Consider the following 17,551-nt stretch of genomic DNA (forward strand, 5'->3'; position numbering starts at 1 on the left):
TCTTGTCGTGGACTTTACTGAATTACCCCGTTGTGGACTACACCGCTACCTGCTGGTGGCAGTGTGCACCTACACCGGATGGGCCGAAGCATGGCCAACAAAGACTGAAAAGGCATTTGAAGTAACCAGGTGCCTGCTTAGGGAAATCATCCCTCGCTATGGATTGCCAAGATCCATAGGATCTGACAATGGACCAGCATTTGTTCATGCAGTCCTACAGGGACTGGCAAAAGCGCTCCAGATCAACTGGAAGCTGCATACTGCTTATAGACCCCAGAGTTCTGGAAAGGTAGAGAGAATGAACAGGACTCTAAAGAATCAGCTGTCCAAGCTGACACAGGAAACCGGGTCTAATTGGGTGACCATGTTGCCCTTGGCATTACTCAGGGTCCGCAGTCTCCCGTCAAAGCGAACCCACCTGTCACCCTTTGAAATTGTGCTTGGGAGACCGGTCCCATATGTCAGAATGTTGTCCCCACATGCTGGTCAGGATATGCAATTGAATAATTAAGTCCAGATATTCTTCCGAGTTTTCTTTTGTCTCGACAGGTGGACCCAGGCTCGCAACCCCTGTGTGTTGGCTGCATCAGTTCGAGCCAGGTGATGAAGTGTGGGTAAACGATTGGGCACGGACGCAGCTACAACCGTGCTGGAACCTTATACCGTCCTGCTCTCCACACCCACCGCCGTGAAATTCGCCGGCATCACCCCTTGGGTCCACCACACCAGAGTGACCACTATAGATTGAACTGTGCAGTTAAATCCTGATTAACCCCTTCGGCTGACCATCTCCAGACCCTCCGCTGATGACCGCTCTGCTGATATCACACCGGAAGCTGATATCTCAACGCACAGCTGAAGAAATGGATGGGAGGGACGCCCGCGGGCAGCGTCCCCAACGTGAAAACCCGTGCCGGGACTGATCCAGGAAGTCCACCAGGACATTTAATACTTTCATAAGGACTTTCTCTTTTCCTTTTTTTTCTGTTATATTCTGTATTGATTTGCTCTATGCCCCACAGCCCTGACCCTACCGAGTCATACCGCCCTTACTGGCCTGCTGGCCTCTGCTACGACTGGTTCGTCTTGCCGGTGGTAAGAGATGGCGTGCTCATTGACTACTGGAAACGGGTTTGATGAGGTTACTATACCAACCTCATCTGATGGACCAGGTTCTAATCTTAATCCAGGCGTTAGATGGGATGGAACCTATCTTAATGCAAGTATTGCAGGGGTGGGAGCCTTAACCAGGTGTGCATTGAAATTGCTAAACAAGTGCCAGTAAGAATTGCCACCCCAGGATTTCAGCTTCCATATGCTCTGGTCAGTAGGGAGGCAGCACGAGAGTTCAATCCACCCAACAGGGTTAGTAGAAAAGTTGACCCACATAGTGGGAGCATCAGCTCACCGGTGGGCTCTCATCCTTGAGGCTCAACAGGTAATCGGACACAAATATCAGTGGGCTCTTCAACAATGAGCACACCCCCTGAATATTGCTGGGAGGAACCATGGAGTGATTGGGGGTGGTGGATGGGAGTTATTTCAACTGCCCTTGCCACATGGATGTGTCTCTTTTTCTGCTGGCATGAGCGTCATAGGCTCTGCGGGAGACGACGACCCGATCCTTCTATCCCCTTGATGATCCTCCTAGTGTTCCTCGTTCTCCTAGTTGCAGGAGACAAGGAAGGTGCTGCACCTGGTGAACATGGTCAGATGGGGACTAGATTATTGAGTAAAATATCACGAGGAGAAATTTATCATAAGATGTGGAAAGACAATATTTATATCAAGGATATGTTTAAGTTCACCACAATGCTAAATCTTTCCAATTGTTGGCTGTGTATGCACATGCCACCTTATGCTAAATGGCCAGGTTTGATGCTACATGGAATTCCCATTGGTAACATCTTCAACATAGAGAGGAGTTTGTGTGCTAGTTCATTTTCATTGCTGTATGTTTATCCCAGATAATAATGTCAGCATTTCGGCCACAATTGACCACATGGAAACAATGATAGCTGAAAACCCGCTAAAAACTACAGAAGGTGATCCATGGAATTGGTTATATTCTTGGTTGCCCGATGGTGGATGGATGGGGAGGATATTTACTATGGTGATAGGCCCAATAATGCTTCTATTGCTTTTTTGCTTTTGTATTCCCTGCTTGATGCAATGCTTGCAGAATATGATGGGAAAGATGATGTCTCGCATGATGGGACCTCGCGTGATTGCTGTAATGAGAGAATATAGACCCCTACCCCAGAACGAATCTAAGTAATAGATTGTTCAAAAGAAGAGGAGGGAGTAAAGGGAGATGGGAAAAGGTTTCTCTCAATATTTTCTGTGCTTAGAACTCTGTACCTAAGAAAGGTTGCTCTCAAATACTATCTGCAGTAAATTCCTGTGCTAATCCTGTGCTAATCTTACTTCTGCAAATTTTGGCCAGACAGTTAGCACACCGCCAGTGACTGCTTGCAAAATTTGGCTGGCAGGTCAAAAGTTCGTTTCCTGCCTAGCCAGCTAGCAAGAAACCGCTGCTGTTAGCAATAACTAACCAGACCTGCTAAATTTGGCTGGCGGGTCAAAAGTGCAGATTTAACCAGGCCTGCTAAAGAGGCCCCTTTTCCTGTCTTATGCTTACTAATGCAAAGATGAGAAAAGACACGTGTACGAAGGAGAGGGGAAGGAATGTTTAGCAAGCAATAAAATGTGTTTAGCAAGCAATATAGATGTGCCATGTAAGGGAATAATTTGAGAAGGTATGGGAGGGGGGAAGAGTGCTCAGAGAGTATAAGAAAGTTTGCTGAAGTGTCTTGCTTTACAGCCAGTATATTTTCAGGAGCTATCCAGCTGGTTGTCTCTGTGTACAGATTGAAATCTGTGCACAGATTTCAATAAACTTTTTCTCCAAAGAAGATTTTGCTTTCCTGGTACTTTTGTTCCCTCCAAGGTCCGGGGATGGCGTGGCTGATGGATCCCTAGGTAAATAAGGCTTCACTAGAACAATAGGATTCAGAATGCAGCAGTCTGATTGGTCCTAGAACAATGCAGCAGTATGATTGGTCCTCAGGATCCACCCAATCCAGCTCCAGATGGAAGTGAATCCGCAACCCGATTGGCCTACAGGAGAATCCCAGAAATAACCAATCACGTGCGGCCCATTGGGTAAATAATGTATATAAAGCAGATATTTTGGGGGTACTTTCATTCCTCACTACTTTGAGTGGAATAAAGAGCATGAAATCCATACTCGACTCCGAGTATATTTCATTAACCATGGAATCTTTTATCTTTCTTTTTTATTTTTTAGTGTGGGGGAAGAGTTCTCACTCTTTTCACTTGTGATACTTTTTATCTTTATATACTGCTGAATTATTCTTGTTCGGGGTTGACACATTCCTCATAAAATTCTTTTAAAATCACAGTTTTAAAAAAATTTCAGTGTTGATGCTCTGAACATTTTTCTCTGACGTTTCATTTGATCCATGCTGAAGTGAGGGTCCCCTTCTTAATTTGGGTCTATGTTCAAGTGTAAAAATGAAGGCAAAACAATTGAGGCTATTGCAAATCCACCAAAATCTGTTTTCCGTTTCATAATCTGGATCCTTGTGGATTATGATTCCTACTGTCTGTATGTTGACATTTTGCAGAAGGGTCTGTCACTGAATAAAGAGCTGAAGGGACAGTTCTGAAAACTTTTTGGGGTGGATGTTCTGGGAAGAAACCAAAAAAGCAGCATGAGCAACAGTTTATCCCAACGTACACACTAACGTTTGTGTTGTTTTCATTAAGCCTATATCAATGAGGATTATGATGATAACTGTAACCTGCACAGCTTGAGAGTACTATACCAGGGCAGATGGGCATCACAAATTGGGAAAGGGAGAGGGATCCTGAGCTATCCGGATGTTCACAGATTGATCACGGCTTCAACAGAAGTGCCAGTCATATCAGCCAGAAAATCCTCCAGAGCCACTTGGATCCGTCAATCTCTGAGGGTGGACCATTCTCATAGGCAGAGGGGAAATGGTGCTGGAAAAGCCTAATTTCAACAGGAAGTGATCTCACCATGACAACAGACTGAGGTCCATATCTCCCAGTTTCAGATCACTCTCTTCCTGCCCAAGCTCCAGTGTCACCAGCGATATTCATCAGTCCAACAGCATGTTGGGACAGCCCCACAGTTGTCAAGGCAGAACTGTTTCTGGGGCTGCTCAATGAAACCTCCTGGTGCAGAGGCAGTCTACCTCTGAATCAGCTGAAGCTGTGGAGGCGAGAAGGAAAGGGCTTTTGGTCTCAAACCCTTTGTCTCGCCAACTTTAAAAGGGTGTGTAAGCCAGTGGCCAGAACCATATGTGTGAAGAAGTCCTTTCTCTAGGCAATCACCAAAACCTAAGAGCTAATCCTGTCATCTCCGGAACTTATCCCAGGGAAGTGGGCACAGGGCTGTAGGCTCAATTTCCTCATTCTTCCACAGAGCTCAGAAGAGATTAGAAAAATGTGCTGTTTTCGCTTCCGAATGGAGAATTGGCATTTGGGTGACTATGATAAAAATGTTGAATTAAAATGCTTCTCCCTGCCTTTATGCCCCATCTGTTTGGCATTGGTTGCAATGCTTCTGTTGAAAATGGGGTGGGGAACTATTGCAATTGGCATTCCTTTCATCCCCCCCCCCCATTTTCCCACAACTTACTGTGTGTTAAAAAGTAGGGTGTCTATAGGATACCTGCTCTCTCCCTGACATGGCAGATACGGCTAAGACTCACTTCTCTCCTGGCTGCGGGATTCCCACAAATAAAGGGATGGGCAGACTTCAGACTTGGGGGATTTGCTTTCATTTCTAATCTGAATGCTGAGATCCAGAAATGGACCCAGGTGCGAAATACGAGCTTATGCAGGGAAGCCGCTGAAATCTGCCCCTCACCCAACGGGATTGACTCCTCCTGCAGACATTCAGGGTCAACACAGGAAGGTCTGAAGAGAAGCTCCAACACAGAGAGGAACTTTGCAGGAAGGGCTTTCAAGCACATCTCTGAAGGGACCCTTGTTAAGATTTCACATTCTGAGTGCACAGTGTGTAGGACTTGGGATGACAAGGACCAGGTTCAAATCCCCTTTGACCATAAACTTTAATGTGTCTCCTTTTTCTAAGTCTCTCAGCTCAGCCTCTTCTACCTCACAGGGTTTCATGGAGGATAAAACAGATGTTATAAGCAAAAACTGCTCCTTATCCCTTATGGGGTACCTAAGAGCCCATATAGAGTCCTTAAGTAGGCTCTCTATCAGTAGGAGAAAATAACAGAGGCCAACTAGAGAATACTGAGAAGCAAAGCAGCTTGTAAGCCTGATCTTTATTAAACTGCTGCAACAGGGGCCCCACTCACCACACGCAGGAGGGAGGAGGAACCCAGAACAATGGTGCGCAAGCCCTTATATAGACCAGGGGTCAAACCGGCCCATGGTGACCTCTGCTGCCCCCCGCTGCCCACTCTTAACGGCGCGTCACAGGGCCCGAATTCTGAGTCAATGGCACCTGTGCACCGGAAATAGTGCGTGCTCCAAAGCAGAAAAGCGTGTGCGTGCACACGCTCCGGCCCATCTGATGGACGGAGCATGGACCGGCTCATCATCCGATAAGCTTGCCGACCCCTGATATAGACTTTTGAAATTGTCCACCCTGCAGCTCAAGATCATCCCCCCCCAAAAATCATACATACATCACAGAAAGAGGCAGTCCCCAGAGGAAATACATGGGGGGGGGCGGTTTACTACAGAAATCCTGTCTGCCAGGATACCTGATAAAAGTCACTGGTTGCTCTGTTCTCTCCTCAGAAAGTCTGACAGAGGCTCTTCGTTGTCAGAGGGGACTTTGTTACATCGAGGCCAGAAACCTATGTGGGGGTTACATTTCTGGGGTCAGCATGCAAAGGCTATATAGCGTAAGTCAGGAAGACCCCCGAAAATACCCCCCAAGCAACCATCCCTACATGTCCGAAGCCAGAGATCTTGAGAGCTTTATGCAACCTTTCTGGAGGCCGGTGAGGTGGTGGACTTAGAAACTTCGCCCCACTGCAAAAGGCCCCCCCCCGAACCATTGCCTTCTGGGCTCTGGAGACTCTTGCGAGATCTCACACAGTCCCTTCCAACAGTTCTTCCCAGTCTCTCAACCTCTTTCTATTTATTAATTTGCTTTGACGAAGGGCTCCAGGCTGCGATCACACAAGTAAGTTGTGTGTGAGTTTTGGGTCGACTGTACTCAACTAAAAAACAGGTCTCTGATTTTGCTGAATTGCCACGTAAGCTTCCCTGAGAAGCCGCAAAAAAAGGAATTTTGGAACTTCCACCTCCATGACAGTGGAGGCTTGGGGGGAGGAAAAGGAATCCGAGAGGAGGATTGAGGCTGAGGAAGATTTAAATGATACCAGTGCATAATTTTATTCATAGAAGATGGTATTGTCTCTAGAAATCTTAAGTTGGAGGATGAAGAGAGAACTACAAGTAGTACCTCGGGTTAGGTACTTAATTCGTTCTGGAGGTCCGTTCTTAACCTAAAACTGTTCTTAACCTGAAGCACCACTTTAGCTAATGGGGCCTCCTGCCACCACGCAGCCAGAGCACAATTTCTGTTCTCATCCTGAAGCAAAGTTCTTAACCTGAGGTACTATTTCTGGGTTAGTGGAGTCAGTAACCTGAAGCATATATAACCTGAAGCGTATGTAGCCCGAGGTACCACTGTATATTGAAACAGGGATGGGGGCGGTTGTTGTTGTTTAATTTTCTTGCTTCTTTCCTCCTTTTGCACCTTCTGCACTGACACAAATAGCCGATTCCCAAGGGAGAGAGAACAGGCAAGTTTGGGGACTGACAGGGGAGCCAATCAATCAGTGTCATTTGCCAAGCTGGCCTGAGAAGGGAGAGTTGCATCATGATTGACACAAGGGATGGCCAATCACAGTTCTTCAAATATGGTTTCTCAAGTGCCTTTCAGCTCAGTCCTGGAGACTGAATGTGCCATGATGGAAATGAATATACGCTTGCCTGTCTCCACCCTCAGTCAAGAGAGTGTCAGGTTCCCTTTCTTCCTCACATAAAAGAAGGGCTTGAGGTTCTCTCCTGAGAAGGAGGCTGATGGATATGCATGGAGGAGGACTGCTGTGTCTGCATCGTAAAAGGACACCCGTCTCCCTTCACAGTTCAGGGCCACTCGGATCCTCTTGGGCTCCTCCCTTGGAACAGGGGCCTCAAGGGGGGAGCATAACTTGTACCCACCGCCCCACTTCCCCACAAACCAGATCCCATCCCAAAAACGAATATAATAGAAGCCTCCCTTCCTCTTCACAGACTTTCTGGCCACCCCCACCCCCCACCCCTCTTCTCTTCCCACAATGACCTCCCAGAAATGTCGGCCTGATGTGAAACTCTCACATCCCAGCACATAGAAATGTCTGTCAAATCTCTCAGGGTTGTCTGGCAGGTCTTGACGCACTTCTCCCTGTCTCACACTCTTTCGATCGTCAGACAGGATGAGCAAGGGATTTGCTGTGTCTGGATCCAAAGTTACATTTTCTGTGGGGGCAGATAAGGAAAGAGAAGAGAAACGACATCAATGGGGAAGATGACTTTTCTTTAGTCACATGACAGAAACGGCATCCTCTCTGAAATGAACAGGGACTCCATGGCTCTGCATTCAAGAGAGGGATGTTCATCAAGTTTTTAATAAGGATTCTGGAAACATTTGCAGTTCTTTCCTTACCCATAGTTGTGATTCGCGGGTTTCCACTTAATTTTATTCTAATTTTAAATGTGATTTTGAACTACCGTATTTTTCGCTCCATAAGACGCACTTTTTTCCTCTTAAAATCTAAGGGGAAATGTCTGTGCATTTTATGGAGCGAATGTGTGGTCCGTGGGGCTGGGTGGGGGGACCCAGGCTTCTCCCGCCAGCCCCACAAGCTGCTTTTTGGGGCTGGGGGTGAAAAACCCTCTGCAGTCCTCCCCCCCCTGCCACATTAAGGAAAGTAAGTCAAGCGATTTCTTTTTAAAGACACACATTTGTACAGAGGCCTTTGGAAATTAAATGTCACATTGGATGTTGCCAGTGCTATTAGTCAATTTTTTTCTGTGAAACTTAATGGATTTTTCTAGTTCATTGTTGTATTTATAAGCCTTTATGCATTTTACTCACTGCTGTTATATTTAAATTTATATTCTGGGATTCTTTTAGACAAGTAAGAGTTTCCTTTATGCTGCCATCTGCTGCACCACTTCCAGCTCTTATGATTCCCTTTTTGTGGTGTCCAGGATCAGGCCAGACTGGACTTCTGTCTTTATACTGAGCCTTTTCCTCTGGTCTGTGGTGTAATTCTGCCCGGCTCTTTTAAGTTTACTCAAGTTTCTCTTGTTTTAGCAGAGAAGCCATGTCTCCGCTCCAATACAAGACCCCCAATCTTGCAGCGACGCCGGACCACTGGAGTTCACACTCAGGCAGCCCCCACCTCCCTCCACTGACACCAGAACCCATTCACCTTCCAGCCCCCAAAGGCTGTTGCAGCCACTTTCTGAGCTATTTGTGTTCGTGCATTTCCCACTCTTACATAAAAGGGGTGGGGATCTTGTATGGCTCAAAGGGATATTTCCCCCTCATGTGCCAGGAGCCTTTGGCTTCACACCACCCCTGTGTCTTAGTGAGGTTCGGCACAGAAAAGCCAGCCATCCTGGGGGCTTCCTAAGAGTCTGCAGGATCAGGCCAACAGCCCCTCTAGCCCAGCATGCTGCTCTCACGGAACAGATGCCTCTGGGAAATAAGGGGAAATAAGGCATGGATGGAAGAGCTGCAGTGGCCTGGTCTTTTGAGAAGTACCGTATTTTTCGCTCTATAACACGCACCGGACCATAACATGCACATCGTTTTTAGAGGAGGAAAACAAGGGAAAAAATTCTGAATGAAACAGTGGATGCATCATTTTTGTGCTTCATGCTGTGGCCACAGACATGTGATCTGATGGTGAATTTGGGGTAGCTCAATGCAAAGATCCTGAGGATCCATGTGGATCCATGCTTTTTAACCACATTTTTGCACCATTGCAGCCCCAGGCAACAGTGGGTGTGTGATTTTTGGGGGGCAGGCTGCTATGTGATCTGATGGTGAATTTGGGGTGGCCCAATGCAAAGATCCTGAGGATCCATGTGGATCCATGCTTTTTAACCACGTTTTTGCACCATTGCAGCCCCAGGCAACAGTGGGTGTGTGATTTTGGGGGGGCAGGCTGCTATGTGATCTGATGGTGAATTTGGGGTGGCCCAATGCAAAGATCCTGAGGATCCATGTGGATCCATGCTTTTTAACCACATTTTTGCACCATTGCAGCCCCAGGCAACAGTGGGTGTGTGATTTTTGGGGGGCAGGCTGCTATGTGATCTGATGGTGAATTTGGGGTGGCCCAATGCAAAGATCCTGAGGATCCATGTGGATCCATGCTTTGTAACTACATTTTAAGTGGGGAGTGAAGGAAAAACACAGAAGGGACAAGAGAGTAGTGTGCAGAGAAGCAGCTGGCTAAGAAAGCAGGAGAGGGATTTTACGGGAGGGAGGAAAGAAAGGCAAAAGTTTCCCCAAACCGAAGCCAGCTCTCTCTCTCCTGCATGTTTTCTGGCTGCCTGCGAGGAGCACGGAGAGGAATTAGAAGGAAAGACCTCTGCTTTCCCCTCTGCTTGCCTGGAGGGGAGGGGATTTGCCTGCTCTTTGTTCCGTTTGAGCAAACACAGCAACGAAGCAGAGGAGGGTGGGCAGTAAGACCCTGAGGCAGAATGCAGGAAAGCAACCACTTCCTCTTTTCAGGTTTCCCTCTCCGACACAACGAACGATTGATTTTTGCTGATTTTTGTTCCTGTGCTCCCCTAATCGGCTCCAGGGACCCCCCACATTCGCTCCATAACACGCACAGACATTTCCCCTTCCTTTTTAGGAGAAAAAATCTGCGTGTAATAGAGAGAAAAATACGGTAGATCCCCTCTCTCCTGAATTTGTGCCTGGGGAAACCCAGCCAGATGGGCAGGGTACAAATAATAAATTATTATTACTACTAAATGTACCTTTTTGCAGCTGAAGTCCATATTCTACAGTGTCTGGGAGAGAAAAGGGAACAGAGATTTAGCACCACACCATCATTCAGATCACAAACCTTGCAAGAACAATATGAGCTCAAGAGATTGTAGCCAGGTGTTGTAGACTACAAGTCCCATCATCCCTAACCACTGGCCATGCCAGCTGGAGATTATGGGAGTTGGCAGTTAAACCTACCTAAAACCTACCTTAAAATGAAACTCTCCATACTGGCTATCCCTGCAGAACCAGGGCAGGGGTGATGTCATGGTTCAGACCTGCCCAAATCTTGGGAGCATCACACCATCATTCAGATAACAAACCTTGCAAGAACAATATGAGCTCATTCAATCCGTTACCCCCGAGGATGTGGACAGGCTGCTTGGACGCGTGAAACCAACCACCTGTCTCCTTGATCCTTGCCCATCCTGGCTAAGAAAAGCAAGCCAGGAAGGGCTGGGCGATGGGCTCTGCGGGGTGGTGAATGCTTCCCTCTGTGAGGGAACATTCCCAGATCCGCTGAAAGAGGCAGTCATTAAACCGCTTCTTAAAAAAACATCTTTAGACCCGGCCAATATGGCCAACTATCGCCCAGTCTCAAATCTTCCATTCTTGGGCAAGGTGATTGAGCATGTGGTTGCTGAACAACTCCAGGCACGCCTGGAAGAAGCGGACCATTTGGATCCCTTCCAATTGGGGTTCAGGCCTCATCATGGGACTGAAACTGCCTTGGTCGCACTGGTTGATGATCTCCGGCGGGCTAGGGACAAAGGTGAGAGCTGTTTCCTAGTTCTGCTGGATCTCTCAGCGGCCTTTGATACAATCAACCATAACATCCTTCTGGACCGGCTAGGGGGGTTGGGAGCTGGGGGCACTGTTATACAGTGGTTTCACTCCTTCCTCCTGGGCCGTGTTCAGAAAGTGGTGGTGGGGGATGAGTGTTCAAAACCTTGGGCCCTCACTTGTGGGGTGCCTCAGGGTTCCGTCCTCTCCCCCAAGCTTTTTAACATCTATATGAAGCCGCTGGGAGAGATCATCAGGGGGTTTGGACTGGGTGTCCATCAATATGCAGATGATACCCAGCTCTACCTCTCTTTCAAATCAGTGAAGGCGGTGAAGGTCCTGTGTGAGTGCCTGGAGGCGGTTGGAGGATGGATGGTGGCTAATGGATTGAGGATGAATCCTGACAAGACAGAAGTACTGTTTTTGGGGGACAGGGGGCGGGCTGGTGTGGAGGACTCCCTGGTCCTGAATAGGATAACTGTGCCCCTGAAGGACCAGGTGCGTAGCCTGGGAGTCATTTTGGACTCACAGCTGTCCATGGAGGCGCAGGTCAATTCTGTATCCAGGGCAGCTGTCTACCAACTCCACCTGGTACGCAGCCTGAGACCCTACCTGCCCGCGGACTGTCTCGCCAGAGTGGTGCATGCTCTAGTTATCTCCCGCTTGGACTACTGCAATGCGCTCTACGTGGGGCTACCTTTGAAGGTGACTCGGAAACTACAGCTAATCCAGAATGTGGCAGCTAGACTGGTGACTGGGGGCGGCCGCCGAGACCACATAACACCGGTCTTGAAAGACCTACATCGGCTCCCAGTACGTTTCTGAGCACAATTCAAAGTGCTGGTGCTGACCTTTAAAGCCCTAAATGGCCTCGGCCCAGTATACCTGAAGGAGCGTCTCCACCCCCATCGTTCTGCCCGGACGCTGAGGTCCAGCGCCGAGGGCCTTCTGGCGGTTCCCTCATTGCGAGAAGCAAAGCTACAGGGAACCAGGCAGAGGGCCTTTTCGGTAGTGGCACCCTCCCTGTGGAACGCCCAGAGTGGCTGGGGAAACCCAGCCAGATGGGCGGGGTACAAAAAATAAATTATTATTATTATTATTATTATTATTATTATTATTATGTGTTGTGCACTACAAGTCCCATCATCCCTAACCACTGTCCATGCCAGCTGGAGAGATTCCAGAGACCAGCAAGAAGGGTTTAACTGGGAGTTGCAGTTAAAACTATCTGAAATTCCACATGCTGGCTACCCCTGCATAAACAGGGCAGGGGTGATATCAAGGTTCAGGCCTGCCCAAATCTTGGGAGGAGGAGCAGGACCCCTAGACGATCTCCACCTCAACAACAAGGTCCAGACACCCCTGTTCCAGGACAGGAGGCCTCAACCCCTCTGCTTCTGGCTGGCTCTTGGACAGCCCCCCTCCTTCTCCCCCCTTACATCAATCTCAGGGCCAAAGGAACAGAGGAGATGCCAAAAAAGCTGTAGGTGCAGCTACTTAGGAAATGGGTGAGATGCGTGAAAGCACCCAAAGCGTGGCTGAGAGAAGTGAAGAGGTCAAGGTCAACTTTTTACAGACAACTCACAACTTAACGGAGGGTTACATTCCTGGGGATTGTGCATAAAGGCAAATCGTGCTCCCAGAATCACCCCTGCCATCAGAGATCTCAAGACGGCCCCCTGAGAATTCCCAGGACACTCTCAGAGCCCAGTAAGGTCTTAAAAGCGATATGGCCAAACCCTTTGTGGCAAGAGCTTTCAAGCCCTTTACCTTGCTGACTGGAATCTGGGAGGCTCCCCCAAGATCTTGCAAGAGCTTCCAGAGCCCAGCAAGAAGGGTTGACCATCCCCTTTCAATTGCCCAAGTAAAATCAGTTGTGAGTCATCTGCATAGGAAAGTGTGACGTCTAGATATTGAAATAGAATAGATAAACCTTCTATTTTCCTGGCTTGGTTAATATTCCCTATGACCTGGAGCTTGTGGTGAACATTTCTAAACATCCAGCTAACAATCCTTTCAGCCCTTCTTTATTACCTCTGAATTTTTCCATGACTCCCTTCAGGAAGGGATTAATATCACAGAAGTCCCAGATCCTCCACTTCAGGGCAGGAGGAAAAGCCACGGGAGGATCCTCTAAGTTCTCCTTCTCCTGAGACCTGGGAGGAGAAGAACAAAGTCAAGCCAACATCCTTCCAATGCAAGGAGCTTTCAGACAAGGCAGGGGTCTCATCCTGATGATAAAGGTATGATGGATATCCGTTTATCCTGAAGACATGGGAGCAGGTTTCTTCCTATGGCAAAAGGGAGCATCTAGAGAGCACCTAACAAGTTGAAGGAAAACCAACACACACCTGCGTCCAAAATATACAGAAGGAAACAAAGGAATATGAGATTGACGGTAAAGAAGCTGATATATGCAAATTATTTTTTTAAAGAAAAAACAATACTGGGTCCTTATGAAGTGATTTTAGGACTACACTAGTTTTAGTGAAGCATAACTGAGGAGAACAAAATAGATTTGGTATATGCATTTCTGAAATATAAGGAAGTTTAGAATGCTTTAGAATGGCTTTTGCAATTCACATTATAAATGTATTTTAGCACGGGGTTATATTTTAAAAATAGAGAAAATATTAAAAATTAAAGCAATATTATCTAAACATGGAAGATTCTCAAAATTCATGAGTGTCTGAAGTTGTCTGGAGGACAAGACTCTCAGAGGCTACTATTTATGATGGGTGGGTCAAAGGCAGTGGTGCCTCTGAAGCACAGGAGGGGAGTGTCCTCTGGGGCTCGGATCCTGATCACGGGTTTGCCACTGGCATCTGGTTCAGCACTGTGAAAACAGGATGCTGGACTAGATGGGCCACTGGCCTGATCCAGCAGGGCCCTTTCTCATGTTCCTATGTCTGGGGAAGAACCAGCAGGGGCCCCAAATACACTGGATATTTAAGAAAAAATTATAGTGAAGATATTTACAAGCCCCTTTGGGATGTTCCCCCTTTTTGTATCAATTGCAGAGTAAATGAATCCATCACAGAGAAGGGCCTCCAGAAATATGCAATGGGAACGCCTTCCTGTCTGTGATTGTAGCTACAAACTACCACAAAAATGTGTCCCTACTTTAGTCTGTGATTTTGTGAAATAGACGATGGAGTCCTAAGCTATCTCTGGAAGGAGGAACTGGAGAATGAGGTTCTCACCCGTTAAACAGGAACTTTCCTAGTATCAGAATAAGGCAGGGGTTTTCCCATCACTTACCTCTGCAAGAAGCTTCCAATATCCTGGAGGGAAAGAAAGAAAGATGTCAGTGGAGCCATTTCTGCAGTCAGTTATAAATACTAAGCAGCTGAGGGGCAACAGGTTTGGAGAGCACTACTGTTTTTTAGGCTTCTCAGAGACCTCTGGTTGGCCAATGAGAGAACATGATGCTAGAATGAAGGGGCCTGTGGTTTGATCTACCAGGGCCCCTTCTGCGTCCCCAGGACTGACGCCTTTCATCCTTCATGTACTATTTTCCTTCCAGCAACAATTTTATGTGACTAAGAAATGCCTACAGTCTGAAGCAGCACACTCCACCCTCTCACATCAGGATGAGGCCTCACCTGCAGGAGTTCCATCGCTGGTTCCTGAAGCTTCTCCTCCATCTCCCGGATGAGGCTGTCAAGAGAGGAGAGTTCCCTGGAGAGTCTGGCCAGGTGCTCCTCCCTTTGGGCTGCAATCTCCTTCTCCACTTCTGCCATCTGGGCCAGAATACGTTTCTCCTGTTTTTCCAGAAACTGGTGCAGTCGCCTGATCTCAGCCACCATCTTTTTCCTCTCTGCACCTGTTTGTTTCTGCAGCAAAGAGGTTGAAAGAAGAGAACAGTGGGCCAAAATCAGGCATTTAGTCTGCTCTTGAAAGGATAAAGAGGCCAGTTATCCCAATTCCCTTGGAAGGCCACTTCTGACATATTCAGCAGAGAAAGAGCTTCGTAAAAACTTACAGCCCAACCCTCACCTTTAAATGGTATTTCATGCTCTGTGGGAGATCAGGCCGTTCAAAAAGAAACCTCTTTCTGTATTTCATATTCATTCTCCTCCCCCCATATTGATTCTAGACTATAGCATTTTTCATCTTAAAGCAGTAACAATGGTGCTTACAAGCAGGTCTTGGCTTTCCTTTTCTGTGTCTGCTTTAAATATGAGAATTTTCTCTCTCTCCTTCCTCACATTGTCTAGGCAGGAGCTGATCTGATCCTGAAAAGAAAACAAAACCCAAATTATACATTAACAGGCAAGCTGAATCGTATGTTTGCTCCCTGCCCCACATCCCTGGGTCTTTGGCAGAGGTTCCCCCTTTTCATCTCAGAGGAGACAGAAATGGGGCTGCCCTGTATCAGAGCTGAGAAACATGGGGGTTTTGCTATTTGTCCCCCACACTCAACACACCTCCAACATCTCCCCCTCCTTTTTATTAAATTAACCCTAGATGTTGTAATCTTTCCTCCCAGGGGAGTTACTGCAGCCTGAATTCAGGGGTCAATGGTGCACTTTAATCCCTCAAAAAGAAAAATAAATGTTTATTGTATAAAGTTTCAGAAGTTTAGTTTTATCAGGCTGCACAAGAAATCCTTTTGGGCTGCAAGTGGAGAGATTACATTACAATTATTATTATTAATAGCCCCTCTTGTCTGCAGCTCTTCCACCCCCAAGAAAGACCCTCTGCCTTTTCCCACCTTGTACTCCTGGGACGCCTCCTCTAGAGGAACCACCTCGTGGCTTTTGTGCTCCTTGGATCTTTCACACACCAGACAGATGGGGCTTTGGTCCTCCTTGCAGAAGAGCTTCAGGGGCTCCTGGTGCTTCTGGCAGACTCTCCCCTTTCCTTCTCCCTTCTTTTCTTCTTGAAGACCGAGTTTCTCGGCTAGTATTCGCAAAGCACGTGTCACAAAATCACTCTGCACAAAAGCTCTTGATGGCGACTCCTGGTCCTTTCTCACAGACCCTTCCTTTTCCTTCTCTTCTCCCTGAGGATGGTTGAATTTCTTGGCTATTTGCACAACATTTGCCAACTGCTGGTTTTTCCTGATGCTGTTTTGCTCAACGTTTTCCCTGCACTGAGGGCAGGAAGCCTCTCCCTCGGATTCCCCCCAGCACTGGATCAGGCAGGATCGACAGAAGTTGTGCCCGCACTCCGGGATGATCACTGGATCCCGGAAACGCTTCAGGCAGATGGGGCAAGTGGCTTCCTTGCAGAGATCCTGCACGGGACCCCCAGAAGCAGCCATGGTTGCTGCCTCGCCAGGAATAGAGAAATGGTTTCGTTTTCTCTCTTTTGCGTCTGCAAATGGGAGGGTTCCCCTTCCAGGAAATTCAGATGTGATTAACTCAGGGTCTCTGTTGCCTTGGAGATGGGTGGAGCTCCAAGCCGCTTTGCTATGGTGGAAATATATCAAGCCATCCTTGGTGGCTGCTCGTTTAAATAACCATTTCCCTGTGGGAGCTGGTGGAGTTTGTTGTGGTTTTGTTTACTATCAGCACGTCAGGCTCAGACCACTTTGGAAACTGATGAATGAATTGTCGCCCCCTCCCCCGCCTTGCTCCATTCACAGCTTCTTCTTCTTCTTCTTCATTGAATTTATATACTGCAGTATACCTGGAGGTCTCAGGGCAGTTCACAGGAAAAATCACAACATGTATAAAAGAATAAAAACAAGAACGCAATAATATTTTAAAAGGGTATAGCAGATTAACCAAAGGGCTGGTTAAAAAGGAACCTTTTTGCCTGGTGCCTAAAGGTGTCTAATGAAGGCAGGATCCAAAGTTGTGTTTTCTGGGGGGCAAACGAGGAGAGAGGACAGAAACAGCAGGAGCTCAGAGATGAACTTTTCTTTAGACCCATGACAGAAATTTCATTCCCCTCAATGCCCTGCGTTCGGGATGCTCCACAAGTTCTCAGTAATAATTCTTGAAACCATTTGTTCTTTCAGGTGTTCAAAGCACTTCAAGCGCATTATCTGCACAGAATCCTTACATGGAGCCTGTATGCTAAGTCACTTTTTTCTTCTTCATTTTTCAAGCGGAAAGCTTGAGGCTGACAGAACACGAGGCCCCAGTTTCCAACTCCCCCCAGAACTGGCTCAGGCAGGCTCTGCAAAAGTTGTGCCCACAATCGGGGATGATCTCTGGATCCCTTGAATACTCCAGGCAAATGGCGCAAGTGTCTTCCTTGCAGAGGCCCTCATGGATGGGACCCCCAGTCGCAGCCATGGGGCAGCGTGTGTGTGTGTGGGGGGGGGGTTAAGTTTCACTCTCTTTTGCCCATTCATGAACTGGGGGTGTTTTCCTTTCCAGGAAATTGAAGCCGGTGACTAGTGGTCTCTGCTGCCCCCTGCAGGTGCGAAGGTAGCTGGACTTCAGAGCCACTTTCATATGTACAGTATTTTAAAAAATTTAAGAATGGTAGTGCAAAAGATGGGAAAAGGTCGGTTCTGAAGTCATATAACATAGGATGGATGCTAGTGTATTTTTAATCTGCTGTACAGCTCCTAGCTTTCCCCCACTGATCCCATCTACCACCTGCCCATGTAGAAGAGAACTTTTATTGAAAAAACGTTTATTGTCATTCCTTCTGAAAATTGAAAAGTTTCTTCACGGGCAGTATTTTATGATCTATTTCTTTCTT

The 17,551-nt window shown here is 47.3% G+C and overlaps 1 protein-coding gene across 1 annotated transcript in view; it reads right to left on the minus strand.

The window, feature by feature from the left end:
• LOC308465276 (uncharacterized protein) overlaps nt 1-16,210 on the minus strand; it is a 32,919-nt gene extending 16,709 nt beyond the window's left edge. The window contains exons 1-7 of the mRNA XM_080985078.1: nt 15,603-16,210; nt 15,028-15,123; nt 14,491-14,721; nt 14,147-14,169; nt 12,920-13,041; nt 10,093-10,125; nt 7,062-7,566 (exon numbers count right to left, since the gene is read on the minus strand). Of these exons, the coding sequence (XP_080841204.1) occupies nt 7,062-7,566; nt 10,093-10,125; nt 12,920-13,041; nt 14,147-14,169; nt 14,491-14,721; nt 15,028-15,123; nt 15,603-16,154 (1,562 nt within the window). The 5' untranslated portion in view covers nt 16,155-16,210. The remainder of the gene's footprint in view (nt 1-7,061; nt 7,567-10,092; nt 10,126-12,919; nt 13,042-14,146; nt 14,170-14,490; nt 14,722-15,027; nt 15,124-15,602) is intronic.
• Between the last annotated feature and the right edge of the window lie 1,341 nt (nt 16,211-17,551).

This window comes from Podarcis pityusensis (assembly GCF_964106645.2).
Source record: "Podarcis pityusensis genome assembly, chromosome: 2".
NCBI lineage: Eukaryota > Metazoa > Chordata > Lepidosauria > Squamata > Lacertidae > Podarcis > Podarcis pityusensis.